This window comes from Triturus cristatus, chromosome 10 (assembly GCF_964204655.1).
Source record: "Triturus cristatus chromosome 10, aTriCri1.1, whole genome shotgun sequence".
NCBI lineage: Eukaryota > Metazoa > Chordata > Amphibia > Caudata > Salamandridae > Triturus > Triturus cristatus.
Window position 1 is genome coordinate 163,608,508 of NC_140593.1, and position 26,140 is coordinate 163,634,647.

General features: G+C 49.6%; 1 protein-coding gene across 3 annotated transcripts in view; it reads left to right on the forward strand.

Annotated features, from left to right (window-relative positions):
• PHKA1 (phosphorylase kinase regulatory subunit alpha 1) overlaps positions 1–26,140 on the forward strand; it is a 1,109,231-nt gene that overhangs the window by 773,481 nt on the left and 309,610 nt on the right. For all 3 annotated transcript variants that reach the window (XM_085630734.1, XM_085630735.1, XM_085630736.1), the window contains exon 23: positions 15,106–15,185. In XM_085630734.1, coding sequence (XP_085486860.1) covers positions 15,106–15,185 — 80 coding nt within the window. The remainder of the gene's footprint in view (positions 1–15,105; positions 15,186–26,140) is intronic.

Here is a 26,140-nt window from a genome sequence, read left to right on the forward strand (position 1 = left end):
TAAGCATATAAGACTTTGCTAGCCTCAAAGATGACATTGGGTCAATCCAGACACCAAAAACATTGTCAGAAGATAGTGGAGTTGAGAAACAGGTAGCATGATCTAGAGACCATCAGCAACCCGGCTGCCATTCTTTCCCATTTATAAACTACAAATAGTTCTGTCGGGTGACACAATTCTTCACCAAGAATTGGAAAAATGTTGACCATTCAACAATGATTGCAAAGGGTCCAGAAATGATCCCTTCCAGAGAGAATAACAATTTTTGTTTTTAGATATAAATCAAACCAATATTCAAAAAAGGAAGAAAACCACAGTCACAAATCAAAAAGCAGTTTCTAATTCAATATATTAATTTTATTGTCATACATCTAACATTTATTTCCTTTTTTCACCTTTTTTTTTTTTTTGCGAATGATCAGCTGCCCATAGCACAAATGTATGAAGCTGGCTCTGTATATACTATACCAAAGTAAGGTATAGTGTGCCGAGAGTCCAATACATTTCCAGTGGCTTAAGTAGATAATACTTAAAGCTTCGTTTGTGGTAGTGTGGTCGAGCAGCTAGGCTTATCAGAGGGTAGCGTTAAGCATTTATTGTACACACTCAGGCAAGAAGTGATAGCATGCACTCAAAGACTGAATCCAGACCAATTGTTTTGTATAAGAAGATATTTTGTTATTTTATTTCTAGAACCAAGAGGAACTCAGTTGCAGGTAAGTAACATTTTCAAAATCAGTAGTATTTTTCAAGCAGTTTAAGAATTGTTTTGCAAGGCAGTAGTAAATTCTTTACAGTATTAGAATTACTTTTGTATTATAAAATTAGAACAGTTGAACTTTGTAATAGAAATGGAAAAACTTTTGTATGCAATAGGTTTTGTAAATGCAGTGCAACCCTATGGGAGGAAAACAATGTTATGCATTAGCAGGTAAGTATTCGACTTACAGTCCCAGTCTTCGGGGGTTTGGGCCAACACTGGTCAAGGTTCAGGTAGGTACTGCACCACCAGTGGTACCGAAGCTGCCGGGTGCAGAGGTCACTCGGCCCAATGTAAATCAGTGGAGGCTGGGGGCACCTCGAAGAGGCATGGTTTGCAGGTAAGTACCCTCGGTTTCAGGGCACAGGCCTCAGAGGTTAATATTGTGAGAAAGTGGCTCTGTATATACTGTTCCCTAATAGGTACAGGGTGTACAGAGTCCACAGTCCCCCAGAGGCTGATAGAGGTCAAAGTTAGGTATGACCTTACTCTCAAAAAGTGGTAGCTTGGTCGAGCAGTAAGGCAGTACCAGAGGACAGTGTAAAGCATTTATTGTACACACTCAGTCAGCAAATGGTTTCACACACTCAATAACTGAACTCTAGGCCAATGATTTGTATATATAAAATATATGCTTGTTTTATTTTTAGAACCACAAAGGGGGTAAAAATATACTTTCTCAGAATGAGAGGTTGAATATAAATACTTTTGTTTCAAGCAATAAATTTGTGTAAACAGTCACAGTTGGTTGCAATAAACAATCCTATTTCCTAAACATTACAATGCATTGAGCTCAATGGTAAATTCAGGTTATTTGTAATAAATTACTTTTTAGATTACTTTTGGAATTCCAGGTCTGGATCCTAGAACCAGCCTGGGGTCAGTATTCAGAATCAAGTGATGAAAGTCGACTTAATAACTGTAATGATTTTTAAATAATATTTAGCTATTTCAAAAGTTAGCACTTAGAAAATATTTCACAGAAAACATTCAATGGATCTCTATGGCAAGAAATTCAAATTGCAGGTAGAGTACTTTATCGTTACTTTAGTAATCCAGGACTGGGTGCCTAGACCCAGGACTGGGGTCCTTATCAAAAGCAGGTAAGTAATTTCGTTTGCAGAAATGGTACGATTTTAAAAGAATATTTCAAATTTGCAAAAGTAGACACTTAGAAGAAATTTCACAGAAAAGCAGACAATGGTTTCCTATGGGAGAAAAATGAGTTAGAAGTAAGTATAGTTGTGAACACTTTTCAGAGTCAGGGCTGGGCACCAAGATCCAGCACTGGGAGCTCACCTAGGAGCAGGTGAGTAAATTCGTTTTTGTCACTTGGCTGATTTTTGGTGAATTTTTGCAGTTTTGAAAAGTTCACACTTAGAAGATTTTTGAAGAAAAAGCCAGTCAATGTTACCCTATGAGGAAAATGAAGTTAGCGGTTTAAGGGTAAGTACTCGACTGGTAGTGTTGAAATTCCGGGCATGGACTCAGGGGTCCCCCAGTGTCAGGTAGGTACAGTTGGTTCACCCTCAGCGGTTTCAGGACGGCCGGGTGCAGAGAGAGTTGGGCCCAATGTTATCCTATGAGGGATAGGGGGGCCTTGGTTGGTGGCGGCTGTCTGGCAAGCCACGCGGCTGTGGGAGCTGGGCTCCTGGTCACTTACTCAGGGCAAGTGGGGAAGTAGGTTAGTGTAGAGAGGGCACTGCCAGGGCCACTCGGGCGGCTGGGTGCAGGGTGCTTTTGAGCCTTAGGGCGCTCAATGGAAATCAATGGGAATGTTCCGGTTTGGAAAGAGGCTGCAGGCTCGGGGACGAGGATGTTTCAGTGGCCACCACCACTTCGAGAGGTAAGTTGGGTAGTTGTAGGTTAGGTGGGTACCCCGGGATTGGGCACAGGGGGTCGCAGGGCGCCGGGTGCAGGGGTGCCTTTTGACGTCGGGAATCTTACCCTCTGGTTGATCGCGGCTGGGGTGGCACTTGGTTCTGAGGCTGCAGGCTTCTTCCGGGATGTCGAGGGGGGTCCTTGGGTGCCGGACTCTGGGTCACAGTCGCCGTGGGGTCGTCCTCTGGGTCTTTGTCCACTCCGGCACTGGCCAGGCTTGGCTGGTGCAGAGTGTGTTGGGTCCGCGGTCCCGGGCTGGTGCCAGGGATAGCAAGTAGGTTTCTTGAGTAGAGCCTCTACTCGTGGGAGTCCCAGGGGCTTAGAGCTAAAAGGTAGCCAGGTCCTCCGGGGTTGGTGAGGTTGCTGGCCACGTGGGATGCCGCGCTGGTGCAGGTTCGAGAGTCGACAGGCCGGTAGGGCTGGGGCCAAAGCAGTTGGTGTCTTCTTCTCTTTTTAGCAGCTGCAGGGCAGGTCTTTGGTCTTCTTGCTCTTCTTGTCGTTTTTCTATCTGGAATCTGAGGAAGGAAGGTTCAGGGGGCCCCTAAATACTAGATTTAGGGGCGTTCCAGGTAGGTGAAGGCCAGGGACCAATGGGTCCTTGTCCTGGGGTGGGTACACCCCCTATCCTGCCTCTCTCCTGTGGGAGGGGGGCAGTAGCCTAATCCTGATAGGGTAGGGCCTCCCATCTTCAAGATGGCGAGAGCCCGGAGATGTGCTTCACCTCGCCTCCCCCACCTGAGGGGTGGGGTGGGCAGGCTGGCACATCCCCTGTCCTTGTATGGGGTTTCCGGCCAAGCTTCCCGCCAGAGTGGGGGGTTGCAGTGGCCTGGGGAAACTCCAACTGGCGGCATGCCTTTGAAGCTTCCCTTTTCTCATCCTGGGGGAGGAGATTTCTCACCTCACCCAGGATGTGCATTGTTGCAGGCCCGGGAGAGCAGGGGCCCTCCCACCCAGGGGTACAGCAACGTGTCTGCTGTGTGGCAGCCTGGGCAGCCTCAGAGCAGACGTGGATTGCAAGTTAGCTGTAAGGGGGCATCTTCTAAGATGCCCTCTGGGGTGCTTAGTACATTAAATCCTACACTGGCATCAGTGTGGGTTCAATGTGCTGAGAAGTTTGATACCAAACTTCCCAGGCTTCAGTGTTGCCAATATGGTGCTGTGGAGCTCGTGTTTGACAAGCTCTCAGCACCATGTATTCTTAAATGACAGCACTGCACTTACAGTGCCCAGGAATGGACCCGGGTACTGTAGGGGCACAGGGCTCCTGCTCCTGTGCCCACACCATAGGCGTAATGCACCCAGCTAGAGGGGTGGCTGACATATGCCTTGGCAGTGTAGGTGATGGGCATGGTACACAGTGATGTGTGCCATGTCGACTCTTTGTTTTGTCCTGCACCCAGACACTCAGCCTGCAAGGGCAGTGTGTGTGTGTAAGGGTACAGGGTCTCTGAGGGTGGCACAATGAGTGCTGCAGCCCTTAGAGGCCTTCCCTGGTCACAAGGCCCTGGGTACCTAGGGTACCATTTACTAGGGGCTGACATGTGGCTAGGGTTTGCCAATTTGGAGTTTGTGTGGTTTAAGGAAGGAACATAGGCCCTGGGCACCTGATTGGCAGGAACCCAGGGTACACTCAATCGAAGTACATTCAGCAATTTAGCAAAAAGTGGGGGCATACCATGCAAGAAAGATGGCACTTTCTCACACAACCCCCCCAAACGAAAGGTGATGAGACTAACCTTGTCCTATGGAGTCTTCATTGTCTAAGTGGAAGAACCTGGAAAGTCCATCTGCATTGGCATGGGCAGTCCCTGGTCTGTGTTCCACTTCAAAGTCCATTCCCTGTAGGGAGATGGACCACCTCAGTAGTTTTGGATTTTCCCCTTTCATCTGCATTAGCCATCTGAGAGGTCTGTGGTCAGTTTGAACTAGGAAGTGAGTGCCAAACAAGTATGGCCTCAGCTTCTTCAGGGACCAAACCACAGCAAAGGCCTCCCTCTCAATGGCACTCCAACGCTGCTCTCTAGGGAGTAGTCTTCTGCTTATAAAAGCAACAGGTTGGTCTTGGCCTTCATCATTGGTCTGGGATAGGACCGCTCCTATCCCTAGCTCAGAGGCATCAGTCTGCACTATGAACTGCTTGGCATAATCTGGAGCTTTTAGAATTGGTGCTGAGCACATTGCTTCTTTTAGGGTGTCAAAAGCCTTTTGACAACTAACTGTCCAGTTAACTTTCTTGGGCATTTTCTTGGAGGTGAGTTCTGTGAGGGGGGTCACAATGGACCCATACCCCTTCACAAACCTCCTGTAGTACCCAGTCAAGCCAAGGAATGCCCTGACTTGGGTCTGGGTTGTTGGAGCTATCCAGTCCATGATGGCCTGGATTTTGGGTTGTAAGGGCTGTACCTGGCCTCCACCTACAAGGTGGCCCAAGTACACCACAGTGCCCTGCCCTATCTGGCATTTGGATGCCTTGATAGTGAGACCTGCACTCTGCAGAGCCTCTAAAACCTTCCCAAGGTGGATCAGGTGATCCTGCCAGGTGGAGCTAAAGACAGCAATATCATCAAGATAAGCTGCACTAAAGGACTCCAACCCAGCCAGGACATGGTTCACCAACCTCTGGAAGGTGGCAGGGGCATTCTTTAACCCAAAGGGCATCACAGTAAACTGATAATGCCCATCAGGGGTGGAGAATGCTGTCTTTTCTTTTGCTCCTGGGGCCATGCCAATCTGCCAGTACCCTGCAGTTAAGTCAAAGGTACTGAGAAATTTGGCAGCCCCCAATTTGTCTATCAGTTCATCTTCTCTTGGGATAGGGTGAGCATCTGTCTTGGTGACAGAGTTGAGCCCTCTATAGTCCACACAGAACCTCATCTCTCTCTTTTCACCCTGTTGATGAGGTTTGGGGACCAGAACCACTGGGCTAGCCCAGGGGCTCTCTGAAGGCTCAATGACCCCTAACTCCAGCATCTTGCTGACCTCAGCTTTGATGCTTTCCTTGACTTGATCTGACTGTCGATAGATTTTGTTCTTGACAGGTGCACTGTCCCCAGTGTCCACATCATGGGTACACCAGCTTGTCAGACCAGGGGTCAGGGAAAAGAGGCTAGCATATTGTTGCAAGACTTGCTTGCAGTCAGTCTGCTGTTGGGCAGAGAGGGTGTCTGAGAAAATCACACCATCTACTGACCCATCTTTTGGGCTGTAGGATAGGAGGTCAGGGAGTGGCTCACTCTCTGCTTCCTGTTCTTCATCAGTCACCATCAGCATGGTGATGTCAGCCCTATCATTGTAGAGTTTAAGGCGGTTCACATGGATGACCCTTTTGGGTGTCCTGCTAGTGCCCAGGTCAACTAGATAGGTGACCTCACTCTTTCTCTCTAGGATAGGGTAAGGGCCACTCCATTTGTCTTGGAGAGCCCTTGGTGCCACTGGCTCCAAAACCCACACCTGTTGCCCTGGTTGAAATTCAACCAGTGCAGCTTTTTGGTCATACCAGTGCTTCTGGAGCTCCTGGCTGGCCTCAAGGTTCTTGGATGCCTTTTCCATATACTCAGCCATTCTGGACCTTAGGCCAAGCACATAGTCCACTATGTCTTGTTTGGGTTCCTGAAGAGGCCTCTCCCAGCCCTCTTTTACAAGACATAGTGGTCCCCTTACAGGATGACCAAACAGAAGTTCAAAGGGTGAGAAACCTACTCCCTTCTGTGGCACTTCCCTGTAAGCGAAAAGCAAGCATGGTAACAGGACATCCCACCTCCTTTTGAGTTTCTCAGGGAGTCCCATGATTATACCTTTCAATGTCTTGTTGAACCTCTCAACAAGGCCATTGGTTTGTGGGTGGTAGGGTGTAGTAAACTTGTACTGCACTCCACACTCTTTCCACATGTGTGTTAGGTAAGCAGACATGAAGTTGGAACCTCTGTCTGAAACCACCTCCTTAGGAAAACCCACCCTGGTGAAGACACCCAGGAGGGCCTTGGCTACTGCAGGAGCTGTAGTAGTCCTAAGTGGAATTGCTTCAGGGTACCTAGTAGCATGATCCACTACTACTAGAATGAATTTGTTCCCTGAGGCTGTGGGAGGTTCAAGTGGACCCACAATGTCCACACCTACCCTTTCAAAGGGGACCCCCACCACCGGTAGTGGAATGAGGGGGGCCTTTGGGTGGCCACCTGTCTTGCCACTGGCCTGACAGGTAACACAGGAGCTGACAAACTCCTTCACCTTTTGGTGCATCTGGGGCCAGTAAAAGTGACTCACTAACCTTTCCCAAGTTTTGGATTGCCCCAGATGGCCAGCTAGGGGGATGTCATGAGCCAAAGTTAGGAGGAACTCCCTGTACTTCTGTGGCACTACCACCCTCCTGGTGGCTCCAGGAGTGGGGTCTCTTGCCTCAGCATACAGTAATCCCTCTTCCCAATAAGCTCTGTGGGTACCACTGACATCTCCCCTGGCTTCTGAAGCAGCTTGTTGTCTCAGGCTTTCAAGAGTGGGGCAGTCTCGCTGGCCCTGGCACAGCTCTTCCCTAGAGGGTCCCCCTGGGCCCAAGAGTTCAACCTGGTAAGGGTCAAGCTCCATGGACTCAGTTCCCTCAGGGGTATCTACATCCTCTCCAGGGGGAGAGGGGTTCTGAGTGTTTGGCTGTACAGAAGCTGGTCCCCCAGTCTCCTTGCCCTTCCTCTTGGTTGGTTGGGCCATTATTCCAGGCTCCAAACCTACTTTTTCACCCTTCCTCTTGCTCTGTGCTCTGGTTTGCACACACACCAATTCAGGGATGCCCAGCATGGCTGCATGGGCTTTTAACTCAACCTCAGCCCAGGCTGAGGTTTCCAGATCATTTCCAAGCAGGCATGCAGCTGGCAACTTTGGAGAGACCACTACCTGTTTCAGGCCAGTAACCCCCCCCCCCAGCCTAATGTTACCATGGCCATGGGATGACTAGTGGTGACACTGTCAGCGTTGGTGACTGGGTAAGACTTCCCAATCAAGTATTGCTCAGGGGAAACCAGTGTGTCTTTCACCATAGTGACACTGGCACCTGTATCCCTCAGAGCTTCTACCCTAGTTCCATTTACCCAGGGGTACTGTAAGTATTTCTTTAAGTTGGGGGGCCACACAGCCACAGTGGCAAACTCCACTTCTCCCAAGGAGACTAAACTTGCTTCAGTGGGTTCCCAGATTTGCTCAGGGTACACCTCTGATCCCATTTGTATACTTGCTGCCCCAGGAGTGGCTGTACTGGGTGCCTTAGGGGCTTTGTTTTGGGGGCAAGATACAGTTAGGTGCCCCTGCTTCTTACAGGTATTACACCAGGCCTTTAAGGGATCAAAGTTCTTCCCCCTATATGGTTGGGGCACATAGGGAGTAGTTTGGGTCCCACCCACCTGAACAGGTTTTTGGGGCCCTTTGGAAGACTCAGACTTTTTATCTTGGGGATTCTCACCACCTTTCCCCTGGGGAGGTTTTGTGACCACCTTCTTTTGGTCACCCCCAGTGGTTGTCTTGGTCACCCTAGTCTTGACCCAGTGGTCTGCCTTCTTTCCCAATTCTTGGGGAGAAATTAGACCTAGGTCTACCAAATGCTGATGCAACTTTTCATTTGTGCAGTTACTCAAAATATGTTCCTTCATGAATAAATTGTACAATCCAGTAAAATCCTGCACACCATGTCCAGCTAACCAACCATCCAGTGTCTTCACTGAGAAATCTACAAAATCGATCCAGGACTGGGTCTGGGTTTTGTGAGCCCCCCTGAATCTAATTCTATACTCCTCAGTGGTGAATCCAAATCCCTCAATCAGAGCTTTCTTCATGAGGTCATAGGATCCTGCTTCTGGCCCAGAGAGAGTCAGAAGCCTGTCCCTGCAGTTACCAGAGAACAGTTCCCACAGGAGTGCCCCCCAGAGAGGTTTCTTTACTTTCCTGATATCACAAGCCCTCTCAAAGGCTGTGAACCATTTGGTGATATCATCACCTTCCTCAAATTTAGGGACAATCCCTTTGGGGATTTTAAGGTCAGAAGTTTCCTCCCTATCCTTGTTTTTATTATTGCTGCCACCATTGATGGGTGCTAAACCCATCTCTCTCCTTTCCTTTTCTAGAGCCAGGAGCCTGGACTCTAGATCTATTCTTTTGGCCAGCCTCACAAGGCTGTCCTCTTCACTGGGGGGTCCCCCAGTGTTGTCTCTGGGACCAGAGCCACCTGTGTGGTCTCTAGGTGCCCAGATGCTATGTCTGGAGTTGGAGGGTATGGGTGCCATCTCCTCCCTAGGGAATAGTATGGGGAGGTTGCTATCCTCCTCCCCTGATTCCCTTTCCCCATCTGACTGGCTATCACCATGTTCAGATGGGTGGTCTTTAGCATACTCAGCCAGGAGCTCCTGGAGCCCTTGTTTGGTTGGATGCTGAACCATTTGTAAATTTTTGAGTTTACATAAGGACCTCAATTCCTTGAAAGACAAGTGTAAGTAAGGTGTGAGGTCGAGCTCCTCCACCAGGTCCATGTTATTATTATCACTAATAGCTGGATTTGTTTGAGACATTCTAACCTGACAGTTCTAACCCTCTACCCTGACTATAGTGACTTTTATTTTTCTAAAATTCTAATGGGACTTAAGCAAGGCCCTAGCAAGACTTTTAGTAATTTTGGAAAAACCAATCAGAATTCTAAAGGCAATTTTTAAGAGTTCTGTCGTGTGATCAGATGGTAACCAAGTAGTCCAACAAATGCAAGTTTGTATCCCACCGCTGATCCACCAATGTGAGAAAGTGGCTCTGTATATACTGTTCCCTAATAGGTACAGGGTGTACAGAGTCCACAGTCCCCCAGAGGCTGATAGAGGTCAAAGTTAGGTATGACCTTACTCTCAAAAAGTGGTAGCTTGGTCGAGCAGTAAGGCAGTACCAGAGGACAGTGTAAAGCATTTATTGTACACACTCAGTCAGCAAATGGTTTCACACACTCAATAACTGAACTCTAGGCCTATGATTTGTATATATAAAATATATGCTTGTTTTATTTTTAGAACCACAAAGGGGGTAAAAATATACTTTCTCAGAATGAGAGGTTGAATATAAATACTTTTGTTTCAAGCAATAAATTTGTGTAAACAGTCACAGTTGGTTGCAATAAACAATCCTATTTCCTAAACATTACAATGCATTGAGCTCAATGGTAAATTCAGGTTATTTGTAATAAATTACTTTTTAGATTACTTTTGGAATTCCAGGTCTGGATCCTAGAACCAGCCTGGGGTCAGTATTCAGAATCAAGTGATGAAAGTCGACTTAATAACTGTAATGATTTTTAAATAATATTTAGCTATTTCAAAAGTTAGCACTTAGAAAATATTTCACAGAAAACATTCAATGGATCTCTATGGCAAGAAATTCAAATTGCAGGTAGAGTACTTTATCGTTACTTTAGTAATCCAGGACTGGGTGCCTAGACCCAGGACTGGGGTCCTTATCAAAAGCAGGTAAGTAATTTCGTTTGCAGAAATGGTACGATTTTAAAAGAATATTTCAAATTTGCAAAAGTAGACACTTAGAAGAAATTTCACAGAAAAGCAGACAATGGTTTCCTATGGGAGAAAAATGAGTTAGAAGTAAGTATAGTTGTGAACACTTTTCAGAGTCAGGGCTGGGCACCAAGATCCAGCACTGGGAGCTCACCTAGGAGCAGGTGAGTAAATTCGTTTTTGTCACTTGGCTGATTTTTGGTGGATTTTTGCAGTTTTGAAAAGTTCACACTTAGAAGATTTTTGAAGAAAAAGCCAGTCAATGTTACCCTATGAGGAAAATGAAGTTAGCGGTTTAAGGGTAAGTACTCGACTGGTAGTGTTGAAATTCCGGGCATGGACTCAGGGGTCCCCCAGTGTCAGGTAGGTACAGTTGGTTCACCCTCAGCGGTTTCAGGACGGCCGGGTGCAGAGAGAGTTGGGCCCAATGTTATCCTATGAGGGATAGGGGGGCCTTGGTTGGTGGCTGCTGTCTGGCAAGCCACGCGGCTGTGGGAGCTGGGCTCCTGGTCACTTACTCAGGGCAAGTGGGGAAGTAGGTTAGTGTAGAGAGGGCACTGCCAGGGCCACTCGGGCGGCTGGGTGCAGGGTGCTTTTGAGCCTTAGGGCGCTCAATGGAAATCAATGGGAATGTTCCGGTTTGGAAAGAGGCTGCAGGCTCGGGGACGAGGATGTTTCAGGTGCCACCACCACTTCGAGAGGTAAGTTGGGTAGTTGAAGGTTAGGTGGGTACCCCGGGATTGGGCACAGGGGGTCGCAGGGCGCCGGGTGCAGGGGTGCCTTTTGACGTCGGGAATCTTACCCTCTGGTTGATCGCGGCTGGGGTGGCACTTGGTTCTGAGGCTGCAGGCTTCTTCCGGGATGTCGAGGGGGGTCCTTGGGTGCCGGACTCTGGGTCACAGTCGCCGTGGGGTCGTCCTCTGGGTCTTTGTCCACTCCGGCACTGGCCAGGCTTGGCTGGTGCAGAGTGTGTTGGGTCCGCGGTCCCGGGCTGGTGCCAGGGATAGCAAGTAGGTTTCTTGAGTAGAGCCTCTACTCGTGGGAGTCCCAGGGGCTTAGAGCTAAAAGGTAGCCAGGTCCTCCGGGGTTGGTGAGGTTGCTGGCCACGTGGGATGCCGCGCTGGTGCAGGTTCGAGAGTCGACAGGCCGGTAGGGCTGGGGCCAAAGCAGTTGGTGTCTTCTTCTCTTTTTAGCAGCTGCAGGGCAGGTCTTTGGTCTTCTTGCTCTTCTTGTCGTTTTTCTATCTGGAATCTGAGGAAGGAAGGTTCAGGGGGCCCCTAAATACTAGATTTAGGGGCGTTACAGGTAGGTGAAGGCCAGGGACCAATGGGTCCTTGTCCTGGGGTGGGTACACCCCCTATCCTGCCTCTCTCCTGTGGGAGGGGGGCAGTAGCCTAATCCTGATAGGGTAGGGCCTCCCATCTTCAAGATGGCGAGAGCCCGGAGATGTGCTTCACCTCGCCTCCCCCACCTGAGGGGTGGGGTGGGCAGGCTGGCACATCCCCTGTCCTTGTATGGGGTTTCCGGCCAAGCTTCCCGCCAGAGTGGGGGGTTGCAGTGGCCTGGGGAAACTCCAACTGGCGGCATGCCTTTGAAGCTTCCCTTTTCTCATCCTGGGGGAGGAGATTTCTCACCTCACCCAGGATGTGCATTGTTGCAGGCCCGGGAGAGCAGGGGCCCTCCCACCCAGGGGTCCAGCAACGTGTCTGCTGTGTGGCAGCCTGGGCAGCCTCAGAGCAGACGTGGATTGCAAGTTAGCTGTAAGGGGGCATCTTCTAAGATGCCCTCTGGGGTGCTTAGTACATTAAATCCTACACTGGCATCAGTGTGGGTTCAATGTGCTGAGAAGTTTGATACCAAACTTCCCAGGCTTCAGTGTTGCCAATATGGTGCTGTGGAGCTCGTGTTTGACAAGCTCTCAGCACCATGTATTCTTAAATGACAGCACTGCACTTACAGTGCCCAGGAATGGACCCGGGTACTGTAGGGGCACAGGGCTCCTGCTCCTGTGCCCACACCATAGGCGTAATGCACCCAGCTAGAGGGGTGGCTGACATATGCCTTGGCAGTGTAGGTGATGGGCATGGTACACAGTGATGTGTGCCATGTCGACTCTTTGTTTTGTCCTGCACCCAGACACTCAGCCTGCAAGGGCAGTGTGTGTGTGTAAGGGTACAGGGTCTCTGAGGGTGGCACAATGAGTGCTGCAGCCCTTAGAGGCCTTCCCTGGTCACAAGGCCCTGGGTACATAGGGTACCATTTACTAGGGGCTGACATGTGGCTAGGGTTTGCCAATTTGGAGTTTGTGTGGTTTAAGGAAGGAACATAGGCCCTGGGCACCTGATTGGCAAGAACCCAGGGTACACTCAATCGAAGTACATTCAGCAATTTAGCAAAAAGTGGGGGCATACCATGCAAGAAAGATGGCACTTTCTCACAAATATCAGCACAGGGGAGCCACAAAGCAGCACCAAATCTACACTAACAGCTGCATAGGGGCGGTAGGATGCAGAGTGCAAAATAAGCATCGGGCGCCTATTGTGTTTCAATGGCGGTTGTCGGTCACACAAAAAGGCTGCAGGCTCGGACCAGGAGGCATGTTGAATTTGACCACCGGCTGGGCGGGTAAGTTGGAGGGCTAGGGGATGTCGAGGCACTGTTTGTTGAGCTCCCCAAGGCCGAATGGCTGAGGATGCGGGGGTGCCTTTTGGTGTCGGATCTTTGGGGTTGGAGCCAGTTGCGGTGAGAGGGACCCTTCGTGTAGAGGCTGCAGGCAACTTTGGGGGGTCCAGGAGAGGTCTGCGACCGATGGAGACAAGGTCAAGATGGACAGGGAGACTTCACTGGACAGGTGAGCTACTCAGGCAATGGGCATTGGATGCAGTGGGTGCAGGGGTCGCGGATCTGCCTGGATCCAGAATCCTTGGTGTCGGAGTTTTCTGAACAGGATCGCTGTCCTCAGGAGATCTGGTTTTTATTGAAGGGCAGTAGTCTTCCTGGGGTTCTTGGACGTCGCTGGTCACAGGACATTCATCGTATTCTTTGCAGGCTCGAGGAGCAGGAGAAAGGCCAGTAGGGCTGGGGCTAAAACAGTAGGTTTCTTCTTGCTTTGCTGCGCAGCATCTTCTTCGTCCGTCTTCTTCTTAGGTTGCAAGAATCTGAGGATCAAGATTCAGGGGTGCCCCTAAATACTGCATTTAGGGGCGTTACAGGTACTGGCAGATGGTAGCCAATGAGCTTTTTGCCTTTAGGGTGACTACACTCTTAGAATGTCCCCTCCCTTTGGGGTGGGGGCATCACCCTAACCAGATTCGGTAAAATCCTTCAAGATGGATGATTTCCTAAGGAGGGGGTCACTTCAGCTCTGGACACCTTTGGGGTGGTCCTAGCTGAGAGAGGACACACCTCGCCTGTCTCCTAATTTTCCAGCTGACCTTGCTGCCAAAGTGGGGTTGGGTCAGGCGGGTGGGCAGCTCCTCTGGCTGGAGAAGCCCAAGCTTAGCATTACAAAGGTCAGGAAGCCTTTGAGGCTCACCTCCCTGAATAATGTGCTTGCTAGAGGGTAGGTGTGTAGCTCCTCCACCCAAGCAGGCTTTGTTTCTAACCCACAAGGGCACAAGGTCTCTCACCTCTGGGGGTTAGAAACATGTCTGTTTATGGCAGACAGATGCAGACCAGTCAGCTGAACACGAGGGAGTTGGTCATTTTTCAGGGGGCATCTCTAAGATGCCCTCTGGGTGCATTTTATATTAAATCCAACACTGTCATCGTTGGGGGTTTATTATGCTGAGAAGTTTGATACCAAACTTCTTAGCATTCAGTAAAACCATTATGGAGCTGTAGAGTTTGTACCATGTACTCAATATGGCTTCATGGAATTTAATTTACAATGTCTAAGAATGGACTTGGACTCTGTAGGGACATATTGCTCATGCAGCTATGCCCTCACCTGTGCTATAGTGACTCCTGCATTAGGGCTGTGAGGCCTGCCAGAATGGTGACTTACCTATGCCACAGGCAGTGTTGGGTGGGCATTGCAAACAGGGGTCTGTGCCATGCCGACTCTTAGGTTTGATCTGCACCACAACACAGTGTGCAATGGCAGTGTATGTGTGTTAGGTGAGGGGTCTCTGAGGGTGGCACAATACATGGTGCATCCCTTAGAGACCCTCTCTGGTTACAATGCCCTTGGGACCACTGGTACCTTTTATAAGGGACATACATGTGGGCCAGACGTCTGCCAGTTGTGGAAACAAAGGTACCGTTATGGGAAAGAACACAGGCACTGGGAACCTGATTAGCAGGGACGCAGTGCACACTCAGTCAAACTGCATCAGATATCAGGCAAAAAGTGGGGGGGTTACTGCAGCAGAAACCCACTTTACTACAACAAAGAATACATACAATGAATCACACAAACATATACATGGTGAAAACGAAATGATCCGAGACAATGAAAACATATGTCTAATGTCCAAAGATTCAAGTTCAGAATATTCTTATATCTTCATTTTCTATCATAGGATAGCTGACGTAGGACATAAAACAATGTTGTCCAGCATGACATTTATCTTTTCCCATTACCGTGATATACAACAAAATGTATATGAATGTCGGTTGTGTAGATTAAGATGCCATAGTTGGATGATTAGAACAATGTGATTGGAAATCGTATTTACCTGAGGGAAACTAAACACACTAATGGACATTCCCGCATTTTGATTAGGTTTAAAGATTGCCAATCTGCATACACAACAAGACTGAGGAATCTATGATTACAGATCAGTTTTCTGTTTATGTAGTCTTTAAAAAGCTATGTTTAATATCAAGGCATAATTCATACTCACTTTCTGAGCTTTTATGCCTGAAAAGCTGTCATTTTTATCGTTATTTACCTTGCTTCAGAAGTACATTAACCACACATTTCCTCCCTTTGCATAGGCATGTACAGACCTTCTGTCTCATCAGAAGCAACTGACGGTTGGCCTTCCTCCTGAGCCTCGTGAGAAGACCATATCCGCGTGAGTTCCTCATTAAATATCTGAATGTGGTGCGGCATAGTCGCCCGGGCTGGGGAAGTGGAAGGAGGACCTAGATTGGTGCATGTGGAGGGAAAAGTCGGTGTTTGTTGCCAGGGACTGCCCCGGAAAGTGGATTAAGGTATGGGGAGCCTGGAATCATTATAGAGACGATGTGTGTCCCCCACCGAGCAGGCAGACTGTCGATGAGGCTCATGTATCCCCCAGACCGCTAGGTAACACTGCTTGTAACATGTATTGCATTGTGTAATTTGTGCCCGATTGTACCTGAAATCGATTGCTAATGGATATCTGCTGTATGACTGTCGAATTGGTTTAATAAAAAAAATTATAAAAAAAAAAAAATATCTGAATGTGGAGCACAGTCATTGCTCACAAAGCTCACTTCAATTTGTCCCTTGTAAATGTCCATTTATTTATGTCCTACTTCGTACATACATTAGCTGTTCATCAGCACTCACATTTTTTGCCAGACGTCAGAACTGAGCAACAGGATGACAAACTTATGTAAAAAGAATTGATCACATTTCTGGAATGAGGTTCTGGGATTAGAATGCAGGTCCCCTCAATCCATTGTCATTAACTTAGCTATTACACCACATGTCCTTTCCGTTGCTTATTAATTGGAATGCTTTTAGTTGTAATGCAGCCAGAACATGATTCCAAATAAGTTAAAGAAACAAATGAAAGTTTACCTAAAGTTGTGATGGCTAGTGAATTTATCAGTTCAATTGTGAGTTTAAGCACTCGTCTCCAGAAGATGTCAGTTTATCTCCAAAAGGATTGATATAATGTACACTGATCAAATATTGCTCTCAAGATATAAGATTAACATCTTACACTGTTTTATCCGTTAATTGAGGAGGAGGACCTTCAAATGGCGCTCTGAGATCTGACTCTGCCTTCGATTCATGTCCTTCTTAAATTCCTAGGAATCTAAACTACATGGTCATCACTTCTCTATATAGAATTCTCTACCATTTTCTTATGGTAACAGCTTTTTTATGGCCTCCCAGATTTCACACTCTGATGGGCATCCTACACCCTGCAGCATCTAGGGCCTGAAGAAATGTGATCTTATTATCCCCACCCTGTTGGAACTCCATTAGCTCCCCTTTCCAGACATCCCTATCTTCGAAACTAGCTACATCATTTACAGAGCCATCACAACCAGCACCGCCACTTATCTTGTAGACCATCACCAACTCTCTGGTGGCTCTCGCCATTCCCACAGCCAGGACACGAGCAAACTACAGACTAAAAATTTTAAAAGAGATAAATCTGAAAGAAACACGTTAGTTAGATTCCTCACCTTAGAAAATCCCAAGGCGTCAGACTGGATCCGGAAGATTTTTCGTCAGCAATACCCCTTGCGCGTCGCTAGGCGTCGTCTGCGGCTCCGCGTCCATCGTCGGCGTCGTGCGCCGGAATGACGTCGTCGGAGTACTCAGACGCCGCCCTCGCACGCTGACGTCAGTTCTTCTATTTTCCGCGCCAGTAAGCGCAGATCCGGGAGAGCTACCCCTTTTAGTCTTTTTTGACTAAGTTTTTTGATCCTTTTTGATCTTGTCTCGACTCCGGTGCCGGTAGGATGCCTGGTTTTAAAGCCTGTGCTGACTGCAACCGCTTGATGTCGGTTACGGACCATCACCGCCAGTGCCTTTACTGTTTGGGCCTCGACCACGACGCGGAGTCGTGTTCGGACTGCAAGGCCCTGACCTCGAAGGCTAGACGGGAGCGGTCCCGTAAGCTTCTCGAGCTTCGCCACTCGGCTCCGCGCCCCTCTCGATCCCGGTCCAGGAGGAGGTCCAAGGATCGGTCGCAGAGCCGCAGCCGACGTCATCATCGATCGTCTGGCTCCAAGTCTTCGGGTAAGTCGAAGCACTCCAAGAAGTCCAAGAGGCGACACCGCTCTTCGGACTCCCCTCGCCGGTCGCGCGACTCGGCCGAGGGTCAGGGTGGTTCCACCCCCGCGGCTCCAGCGGAGCCGCAGGCGCCGCGCAAGTCCCCATACCCGCCGGTCCCTGGGACTGACGCGACGCCGGCGGAAGTCAGTGCCTTCCTCTCGGCCATGAGGAACCTGGCTCCGCCGTCGATGCCCGCTTGCGCGCCTTCGGGCCCCGCGGACCCGACTGGGCAACCTTGTCTGCCGGCGGCTCCGGCCCCGGCGCCGTTGACGGCGCCGGCCTCGACGCCGCAAGTGCCCGAGGGACCCGTTCCCGAGTCCCCGCCGACGCCGGTCGACCTCGTCACGCCTCCTCCGCCGGCGTCGACACCGGTACCACCTCCGACGCCGGCTCCGCTCGGCGTCGAGCCCCAGTTCAGCCCCGCTCCGGGCCCGGCGCCGCTACGGCGTTGATGGACGCCGCGTTCGGCGCCGCTGGAGACACATTATGTCTATCGTCCGGCTCCGATCCTTCCTCCTGCATACCAGGAATCGGATGACGGGGGCGACTGGGAGGGATCCGAGGATCCTATGGCCGTTCAGGCTCAGCTGTCACAGGACTGGGCAGATGAACTGGGGGAGGCCAGTGGTCTGGATACCTCTCCAGACACTGGATTCATCTCTCCTCCGACTATGGCTTCGGAGGAGGGCGCGGCTTTCTCTGTGGTGCTGCGCAAGGCGGCCGCAGCCCTTGGGCTCGAGCTACCTGCCGTGGCTGTGAGGACTAACGTCCTCACTGAGGTGCTTCAGTCTGCAGCAAGCTCCACTGAGCCTCTGCTGCAATTCAATGATGCCCTCATTGACGTTCTGCAGGGCACCTGGTCCAAGCCCTCCACAGTCCCTCCTGTGGATAGGAATGTCGCCAGGCGCCACCGCCCTGCTCCGGGCGACCCCAGTTTTCTGTCCCAACACCCTACCCCCGAGAGCCTGGTTATACAGGCCTCTACCTCCCAATCCTCCTTCCCGACCGCTCCGCCGGACCGGGATTCCAAGAGACTGGAACAGTTTGGCAAAAAGCTGTTCTCCTCCCATAGTTTGGGCCTGCGGTCCTTGAACACCGCCTGTCTTTTGGACCGTTATTCCCACTCTCTGTGGGATACGGTGGAGGACGTGCTGCCCCTGTGTCCGGAGGAGGTCCAGACACGACTTACCCAGGCTCTGGCCGATGGGAGGGATGCAGCACGACATGCTATCAGATGTGGGCTTGACACTACGGACTCGCTGGGTAGGGCGATTTCTACCACGGTGGCGCTTAGACGTCACGCCTGGCTGCGGTCCACGTACTTTTCGGGTGATGTCCAGAGCACTCTCATGGACATGCCCTTTGATGGCACTCGCCTTTTTGGTGAGAAAGCGGACAGTGCGCTGAATCTCTTTAAGGACTCCCGGGCTACGGCCAAGTCCTTGGGCCTCTCGGCCCCGCGGTCGCAAACTTCCGCCTTTTGCCCCTTTCGTGGCCAAGGAAGGGGTGCCTCCTCACGTCCGCCTAGCCACCAGCCGCAGAACCAGCCTGCGCGCGGTCGCGGACGTGGTTTCCGCCGAGGCGGTTATGGAGGACGACGCGGTCAGCCCACATCCACCCCGGCAGCATCCGCCTCAAAGCCTTCCTAGTCCGAGCTTTCAGGCCCATTCCACGCCAGTGGGCGGCAGAGTTCGCCATCACCTGCTCCACTGGCGGTCCATCACATCGGACAGGTGGGTGCTGCAAATCGTCCGAAGGGGCTACTCCCTCCCCTTCGAGACGACCCCTCCAGCCATGCCACCGCAGCACCACCGTATCTCAGGGGATCATTTGAATCTTCTCCACGAGGAAGTTTCGGCCCTCTTGGCCAAGGGGGCCGTCGAGCGCGTTCCGAGCCCAGAAGTAGGTCGTGGTTGTTATTCCCACTACTTTCTGGTTCCCAAGAAGGGCAAAGGGGGCCTACGCCCTATCTTGGACCTCCGGAACGTCAATGCCTTCAAGGTTCAAGATGTTAACTTTGGCTCAGGTTCTAGCTGCCCTAGACCCTAGAGACTGTGTGGGGTGGTTGGACTTGCAGGACGCATATTTCCACATCCCCGTCCTGCCGGCCCACCGGCGTTACCTGCGGTTCACGGTGGGTCAAGAGCACTTTCAGTTTACCGTGCTCCCCTTGGGCCTCACCAGTGCCCCTCGGGTGTTCACGAAAGTGATGGCGGTGGTCGCAGCTCATCTGCGCAGATCAGGGGTTCCAGTCTTCCCCTATCTCGACGACTGGTTGTTGAAGGCGGGCTCGCCCCAGGCAGTCGTCTCCCACCTCCAGACTACGGCGGATCTCCTGCATTTGCTGGGGTTTTCCATCAACGTGCCGAAGTCACACCTGAGCCCCTCTCAGAAGCTCCTTTTCATCGGAGCGGTTCTCGATTCGGCGCAGTTCCGGGTTCATCCCCCGGAACAGCGGGTCCGGGATATACAGGCCCTGATTCCCATCTTTCGGCCTCTATCCTGGGTTTCGGTCAGGCTAGTGTTGCGGCTTCTGGGGCTGATGGCCTCCTGCATCCTACTAGTGCATCACGCCAGGCGGCGCATGCGGGCTCTGCAGTGGGACCTGAAGTTTCAGTGGGCCCAGCATCACGGCAACCTGTCCGACCATGTCTTGATCTCGGAGGGCACTGCACAGCAGTTGCAGTGGTGGCTCAGGGACCACGATTGGGTCACGGGCAAGAGCCTCTCACTTCCCCAACCGGAGCATGTCGTAGTGACGGAGGCGTCCCTCCTGGGATGGGGTGGCCATATGGGAGAGGCGGAGATCAGAGGCCTCTGGTCTCTGGCGGAGTCTCGCCTCCACATCAACCTGTTGGAGTTGAGAGCGATCCGACTTGCACTGAAAGCCTTCCTTCCCTCTGTCAGGGGAAGTGTCGTGCAGGTGTTCACGGACAACACCACCGCCATGTGGTATTGCAACAAACAGGGCGGGGTGGGGTCGTGGACCCTTTGTCAGGAGGCTCTGCGCCTCTGGACGTGGCTGGAACACCAGGGCGTCACCCTAGTGGTTCAACATCTGGCGGGCTCTCTGAACGCCAGAGCAGACAAACTCAGCCGTCGGTGCATGATGGATCACGAATGGCGTCTGAACTCCAAGGTGGCGCAAGGTCTCTTTCAGCAGTGGGGAGAGCCTTGGTTAGATCTATTCGCCACCGAAGAGAACGCGCAATGTCAGCAGTTCTGCGCGCTGGAATTTCCAAGGCGACACTCGCTCGGCGACGCTTTTCGTCGCGAGTGGAGTTGCGGTCTGTTGTACGCCTTTCCGCCTATACCACTTCTGCCCAGAGTGCTGAAGAAGATCAGGCGCGACCGGGCCCAAGTCATCTTGGTGGCTCCGGATTGGGCACGAAGGTACTGGTATCCCGAGCTACTCAGTATGTTGACCGATCCTCCGATACGTCTGCCCCTTCGGGAGGATCTTCTGTCGCAGCAGCAGGGGACGGTCCTCCACCCGAACCTGTCCAGCCTCCACCTCCATGCGTGGAGATTGAGCGGCGGCAGTTGATGCCATTTGACTTGCCTCCTGAAGTCTGTGATATCATTCTGGCAGCCAGGCGTCCCTCCACAAAGACGGTATACGCCTGCCGGTGGAACAAATTTGTGGCATGGTGCACAGCAAAGGCTGTGGATCCCCTTTCCGCCCCTCTTTCTGAGGTTCTCCTCTTTCTTCGGCCCGGCAGGGCTCTGCCCTGGGCACCTTGAAAGGTTATCTTGCTGCCATCTCTGCCTTCTTGCGGCTTCCTGATCAGCCTTCTCTTTTCAAGTCCCCTGTAGTTACTCGCTTTCTAAAAGGCATTACTCACACATTCCCTCCTGTCCCTTTTGTAATGCCTCAGTGGGACTTGAATCTTGTTCTCACATTTCTAATGTGTGCTCCCTTTGAGCCTCTTCATAATTGTCCTCTTCGTCTGCTGACGCTTAAGACTGCTTTTCTGGTAGCCATCACCTCGGCTAGACGGGTGAGTGAGCTCCAGGCTTTATCTTCAAAGCCTCCTTTTCTCTCTGTTCATCCGGACAAGGTTGTCCTTCGGCCTCGTCCCTCCTTTCTTCCGAAAGTGGTGACTCCATTTCATCTTGGGCAGTCTGTCACCTTGCCCACCTTCTTTCCGCCTCCGCATCCTTCCAAAGAGGAAGAGAGGCTCCACCGTCTGGACCCAAAACGTGCGCTCTCCTTTTATCTGGACCGCACAAAGCAGTTCCGGGTGGACGACCAACTTTTCGTTGGATACGTGGGTGCTAAGAAGGGGAAAGCTGTGCACAAACGGACCATCTCTCGGTGGGTCGTTTTGTGCTTCAAAATTTGTTATTCCTTGGCAAAAAAGGACCCTCCTGTTGGGCTGCGCGCCCATTCTACTCGGGCCACGGCGGCTACTACTGCTTTGGGACGGGGTGTCCCTTTGCAGGACATCTGTCAGGCGGCAACGTGGGCTTCGCTACACACGTTTGCCAGGCATTATTGCCTTGACAGCCAAGTCCGGAGGGATGGCTTCTTTGGCCGTTCTGTCCTCCAGGACTTTCTGGTGTGATCTTGGTTCGCAGACCCACCACCGGGGACGGTATTGCTTGGGTATCTATTCTAAGGTGAGGAATCTAACTAACGTGTTTCTTTTAGATGAACAAGTTACTTACCTTCGGTAACGATGTATCTGTAAGAAACATTAGTTAGTTAGATTCCTCACCGACCCACCCATCCTCCCCGTTCTGCGAACTGACATCTAGGGTTAAGGTTATCCTTTTCAGGCCCCTAGATTTTATTTATGGCACCAGTGTCGGTCTTTTGCATGGCTCTGCGTTCCTGGCGCGGAAAGCTATGTACAAGAACTGACGTCAGCGCGCGAGGGCGGCGTCTAAGTACTCCGACGTCATTCCGGCGCACGACGCCGACGACGGACGCGGAGCCGCAGACGACGCCTAGCGATGCGCAAGGGGTATTGCTGACGAAAAATCTTCCGGATCCAGTCTGACGCCTGGGGATATTCTAAGGTGAGGAATCTAACTAGCTAATGTTTCTTACAGATACATCGTTACCGAAGGTAAGTAACTTGTTCAACAAGACAACTGGCCTTTATCATCTATGCACCCAGCATCTGCAACAACATCCTTATATCCACCAGAACTGCTCCAATGCTGCTCCCATATAGCAAAGTGTTGAAGACTCACTTCTTTAGAAAACACTACATCGCAATGCATTAACCGTCCACAACTCCCCTTCCTCTCCTAATACTCGCTGACTTTAAGCTTGCCTTTGACCATGTACATCACTCTGCTTCCATTTGGCTAGGTTTGCACTATAGAAATACCAGATACATACATACATACATATACATAGATATGGCATCAGCATTGCCAGATAATTTAAAAGAGACATTTGCTGTGCCTTTCCTGACGAGAGAAGAAGTAAACTCTGTTGTCCCATCTGGGTACTGGTTGATCAGTATTTTCAGTACTGAAGCCAAAGCTGTAGTATATATTGTAGCCAACCACTTATCTGCACTTGTTTAAGAGAAATATATCTTCGACGATGTGAAGTCAGCATTCCACCTCAACCAAAGTACTGAGCAAGTACTGCTATCCATAGTGTATGACTTTAACCTAGTAATTAATGCAAAGAGTTTTAGTATCCTCATCCTAATGCATTTTTTTGTGGCATGACACTGTTGACCATGATTTAATGCTCAGGCTTACAGAGATGAGATTGAAAGTTGGCTCGTAGGCAGAAGGTTACTTCCTATCCCAGGCTATTAATATCCATACAGGATTTCCTTAGATGTCACCCAATCCTTTTAATATGTATGTTCTACTGCTTCCCTTGGCTCTAACATCATAGTCTTTTCTTATATCAATGGACATTTATATTCTAAGCTGCCAACAGCTATGATTTTTTGCCTGCTTTTTTTAGACAAATTCACAATTCTCTTGCTTTCCATGAAATTACTTGCAATGTGTTTTTTTGGTTTTTAAAGAGTGCTAGAATGGTGATGTAGTCCAGTATCTGAGAGAACCCGGTGGCGTTTGCATGCACAGTGTAATTTACACTTAACTGCATGCAAGTAAATAGGCTTTTGGCAGGTTTACCCCCACTTTCTGCCTCCATTTCGATTACTAGGTACTGGTGTAATGGCTCTAAAATGCCATTAACCCTGCTAAACCGGACTCAGTGCATGTGCTCTGAACCTTAAAATGGTACGCGGTTCATTGGCTTGTCCCTAATTGCCATAGGCCAACTTGTTTGTAAGTCCCTAGTATATGGTACCATGAGTGCCTAGGTCCTGTAAATTGAGGTGTCTTTAGTGGATTGCAGCATTAGTGCCACCTCGAGTACGACTAGGTCAAAGTTGTACTTTTTGACTCTGCAGACTAGAGAGTCAGTTTAAAACAGCTAACTCAATTTTTCCAGTTGAAGTAATGGCAAAGGCTAAACCTCCCTCTTTGCTATATATGAGTCCCCCCTAAGATAGGCCTACCAAGCCCTACTGCAGGGTGCTGTATATTGGAGAGTGGAAATGCACTTTACATGTTCCATCAGTAAAACTCCTAAATTGTCATTATTACATTAGAAAGGTTAGTAGACCCATCTGCAAGTACAGAGTTACTGGCTGACATCTCAGCCCTGCTACTTCTGAATGGGACTACTAAAATTGGTAGTGTAAGGTATCAAAAGAATCAGTGCAGTAAATTCAATTTACTGGTGAAATCAAATTTAATGTCACTGGTGGCAAAGTGCAACTTCAAAGGTTGTCACTTTAAGTTGACCAATATTTCCAGTGCCCATTTACTGTTGTACATGGGGTCAGCCCTGCAGACAGCTTTCTGCCCTCCTGGGGAGGGATGCTAAATAATCCCAGGACAGGAAACAGTGGGAGCCTGCTCGTGAGAGCGGTGTCACCTCCCTCCTGTAGGAAGCCACATGGGTATTGGCCCAAAAGGCAAGCTTCAAAGCGGTGTTTAGCCCCCTTTGTATCCATACCTCTGGGTTGGGTTAGGGAGTTCTGGACGCCAAGACAGCTTCTGCCATGTTGGAAGTGGGCAGAATGGTGCATCTTGAGATAGCCAGATGCCATACTTCCCAGGAAGTGGTCACCAGGATGGAAGGAACCTAGTAGCTCATTAGCTACTGACCGTGTCTACCCAGAGAACACTTTCTGAACATACATAGGGCACCACTGGCACCCAAAACTCATATCTCGTCCAGACTGGAAGAAGGACTGCCCAGCTGCACCATGGAACCGGCAAAGAGAGGCTGCATGGTGTGGAATGCACCTGCTGAACCTAGTAGCTAGCAAAGGAGAGGGACTGTGCCTGCTGTATCCTGCTCGTGGAGAGGTCGTCTCAAGAGCCCAGCCAAAGCCAAGAGACTCCAAGGGTTATTTGGCTGACCTTCTGTTCGAAGAACAAAGTCACATGTGAGAAGCCTGCTGGGACAAGTTGATAGTCCAGAATCTTCAGATCCATGCCAACTGCTGCTAGACCAGGACTAGACGCTCAAAGATGCACCCGAGTTCGTTGAACCTGGGAGAGTCATCGAAGTCCAGCTTAGTTGCCCAGAAACTGAGTTATTGCCTAGGGAAGGATTTGGCTGTGACCACGATACCGAGTGACTGTACTTCTACCAGCACAAAAAGGACTTCAAGGGAAGTCGACCCTGTGACCAAGACCGCCTCACCCCCTTCATGGACTAAGGAGTAGCTGCAGGAAGAAACACGTCAACCTCATCTCATCCACAGAATCCTTGAGTATCTTCAGCATCCTTCATCCCTTGAATCAGGACCACTTCCCTAGGAAACCGCTGCAACGGATAAAGTTCCTGAAACTGACAGAGAATTGCTTCTACTTTTGAGCTAAAGGTTTCTGAGGACCTTGCTGGTCCCCCTGACTGTCTCACTGCTGGAGTTGGTTGCCTAAAGTGACCGCAATACAACTTGCCCAATTATTTAGTTAAAACGTTTCTAAGTTTCAAATTTGCAGAATTTGCCAGTGCTTGTTCGACGTAGAGTTAAATGCTTTGATTTACTATACATTATGAATTCTATATCTCCGTAAACCTCCGGTGAATCTTGTGCTGTCTGAAAATACTTTAAAATGCAGTTTTATAAATTGGTGTCAGAATTTCTTGGTGTTGTGTTTATTTATTTTTTAATTGTTTTGCTGCTGTTTAAATGCTTTACACTTGATCCTTTGTGAAATCCTTGCATGCACATAGTCACAGCTAACCAGGGTTGAGCTGAAGATTTGACAAATGAAACCCATTGGTCCTAAAGAGGTTGGTATGTGTATTACACAGTAAGGTTGCACAACCACACCATATAATACACCCTATTTCCTCACACTGCTGTCTTATCTCACGGATGTAAATTACTATTTTTTGCCAACCCAGCACTTAAACAGTAGAAACTCCATGACCACTACATCTTGGCGGAACAATTGTGATCCCTCAGTTTGAATTTTAATAGTCCTGTCCTTTCCTTTATAATTCATTGTTTATATCTGAAATGAGTGATAGTTGTAGTAACTAATGGTAGGCCTACTGATGTAATTTAAATCTATGGGTTTCCTGCATAATCCATGGATTACAAGGATGCATGTAATATCTATTCAAAGCTTACAGAAATTGAATTAAACAATTTGCTATTCTGTCCAGATTCACTCCAGTAGTTATCTTATCTCAGGATAGTTGAATAAAGTTAAGTCCCATCCTTTAAATGTCATCCTTACGGCAACATAACACATCAGATATAATATAATTCAGCATTTATTGCAACAAATAAATATGTTCTATTTAAATTCAGGATGTCATCACAGTTATTCTTTGAAGGCCTGCATAAGGCTAGTGGCATCATATCAATAAAAGTATGTTAGGAGAAAAACATACGAGATGGAGCTGAGCTTCTGTCTTGTATCACTGTCCATTTGCATGTCCATGTACAAGCCTTTACAAGAGGTAGGAAAGAGAAAAAACAAATAAAAAAAAAACATTTTGAATCTGAGGTG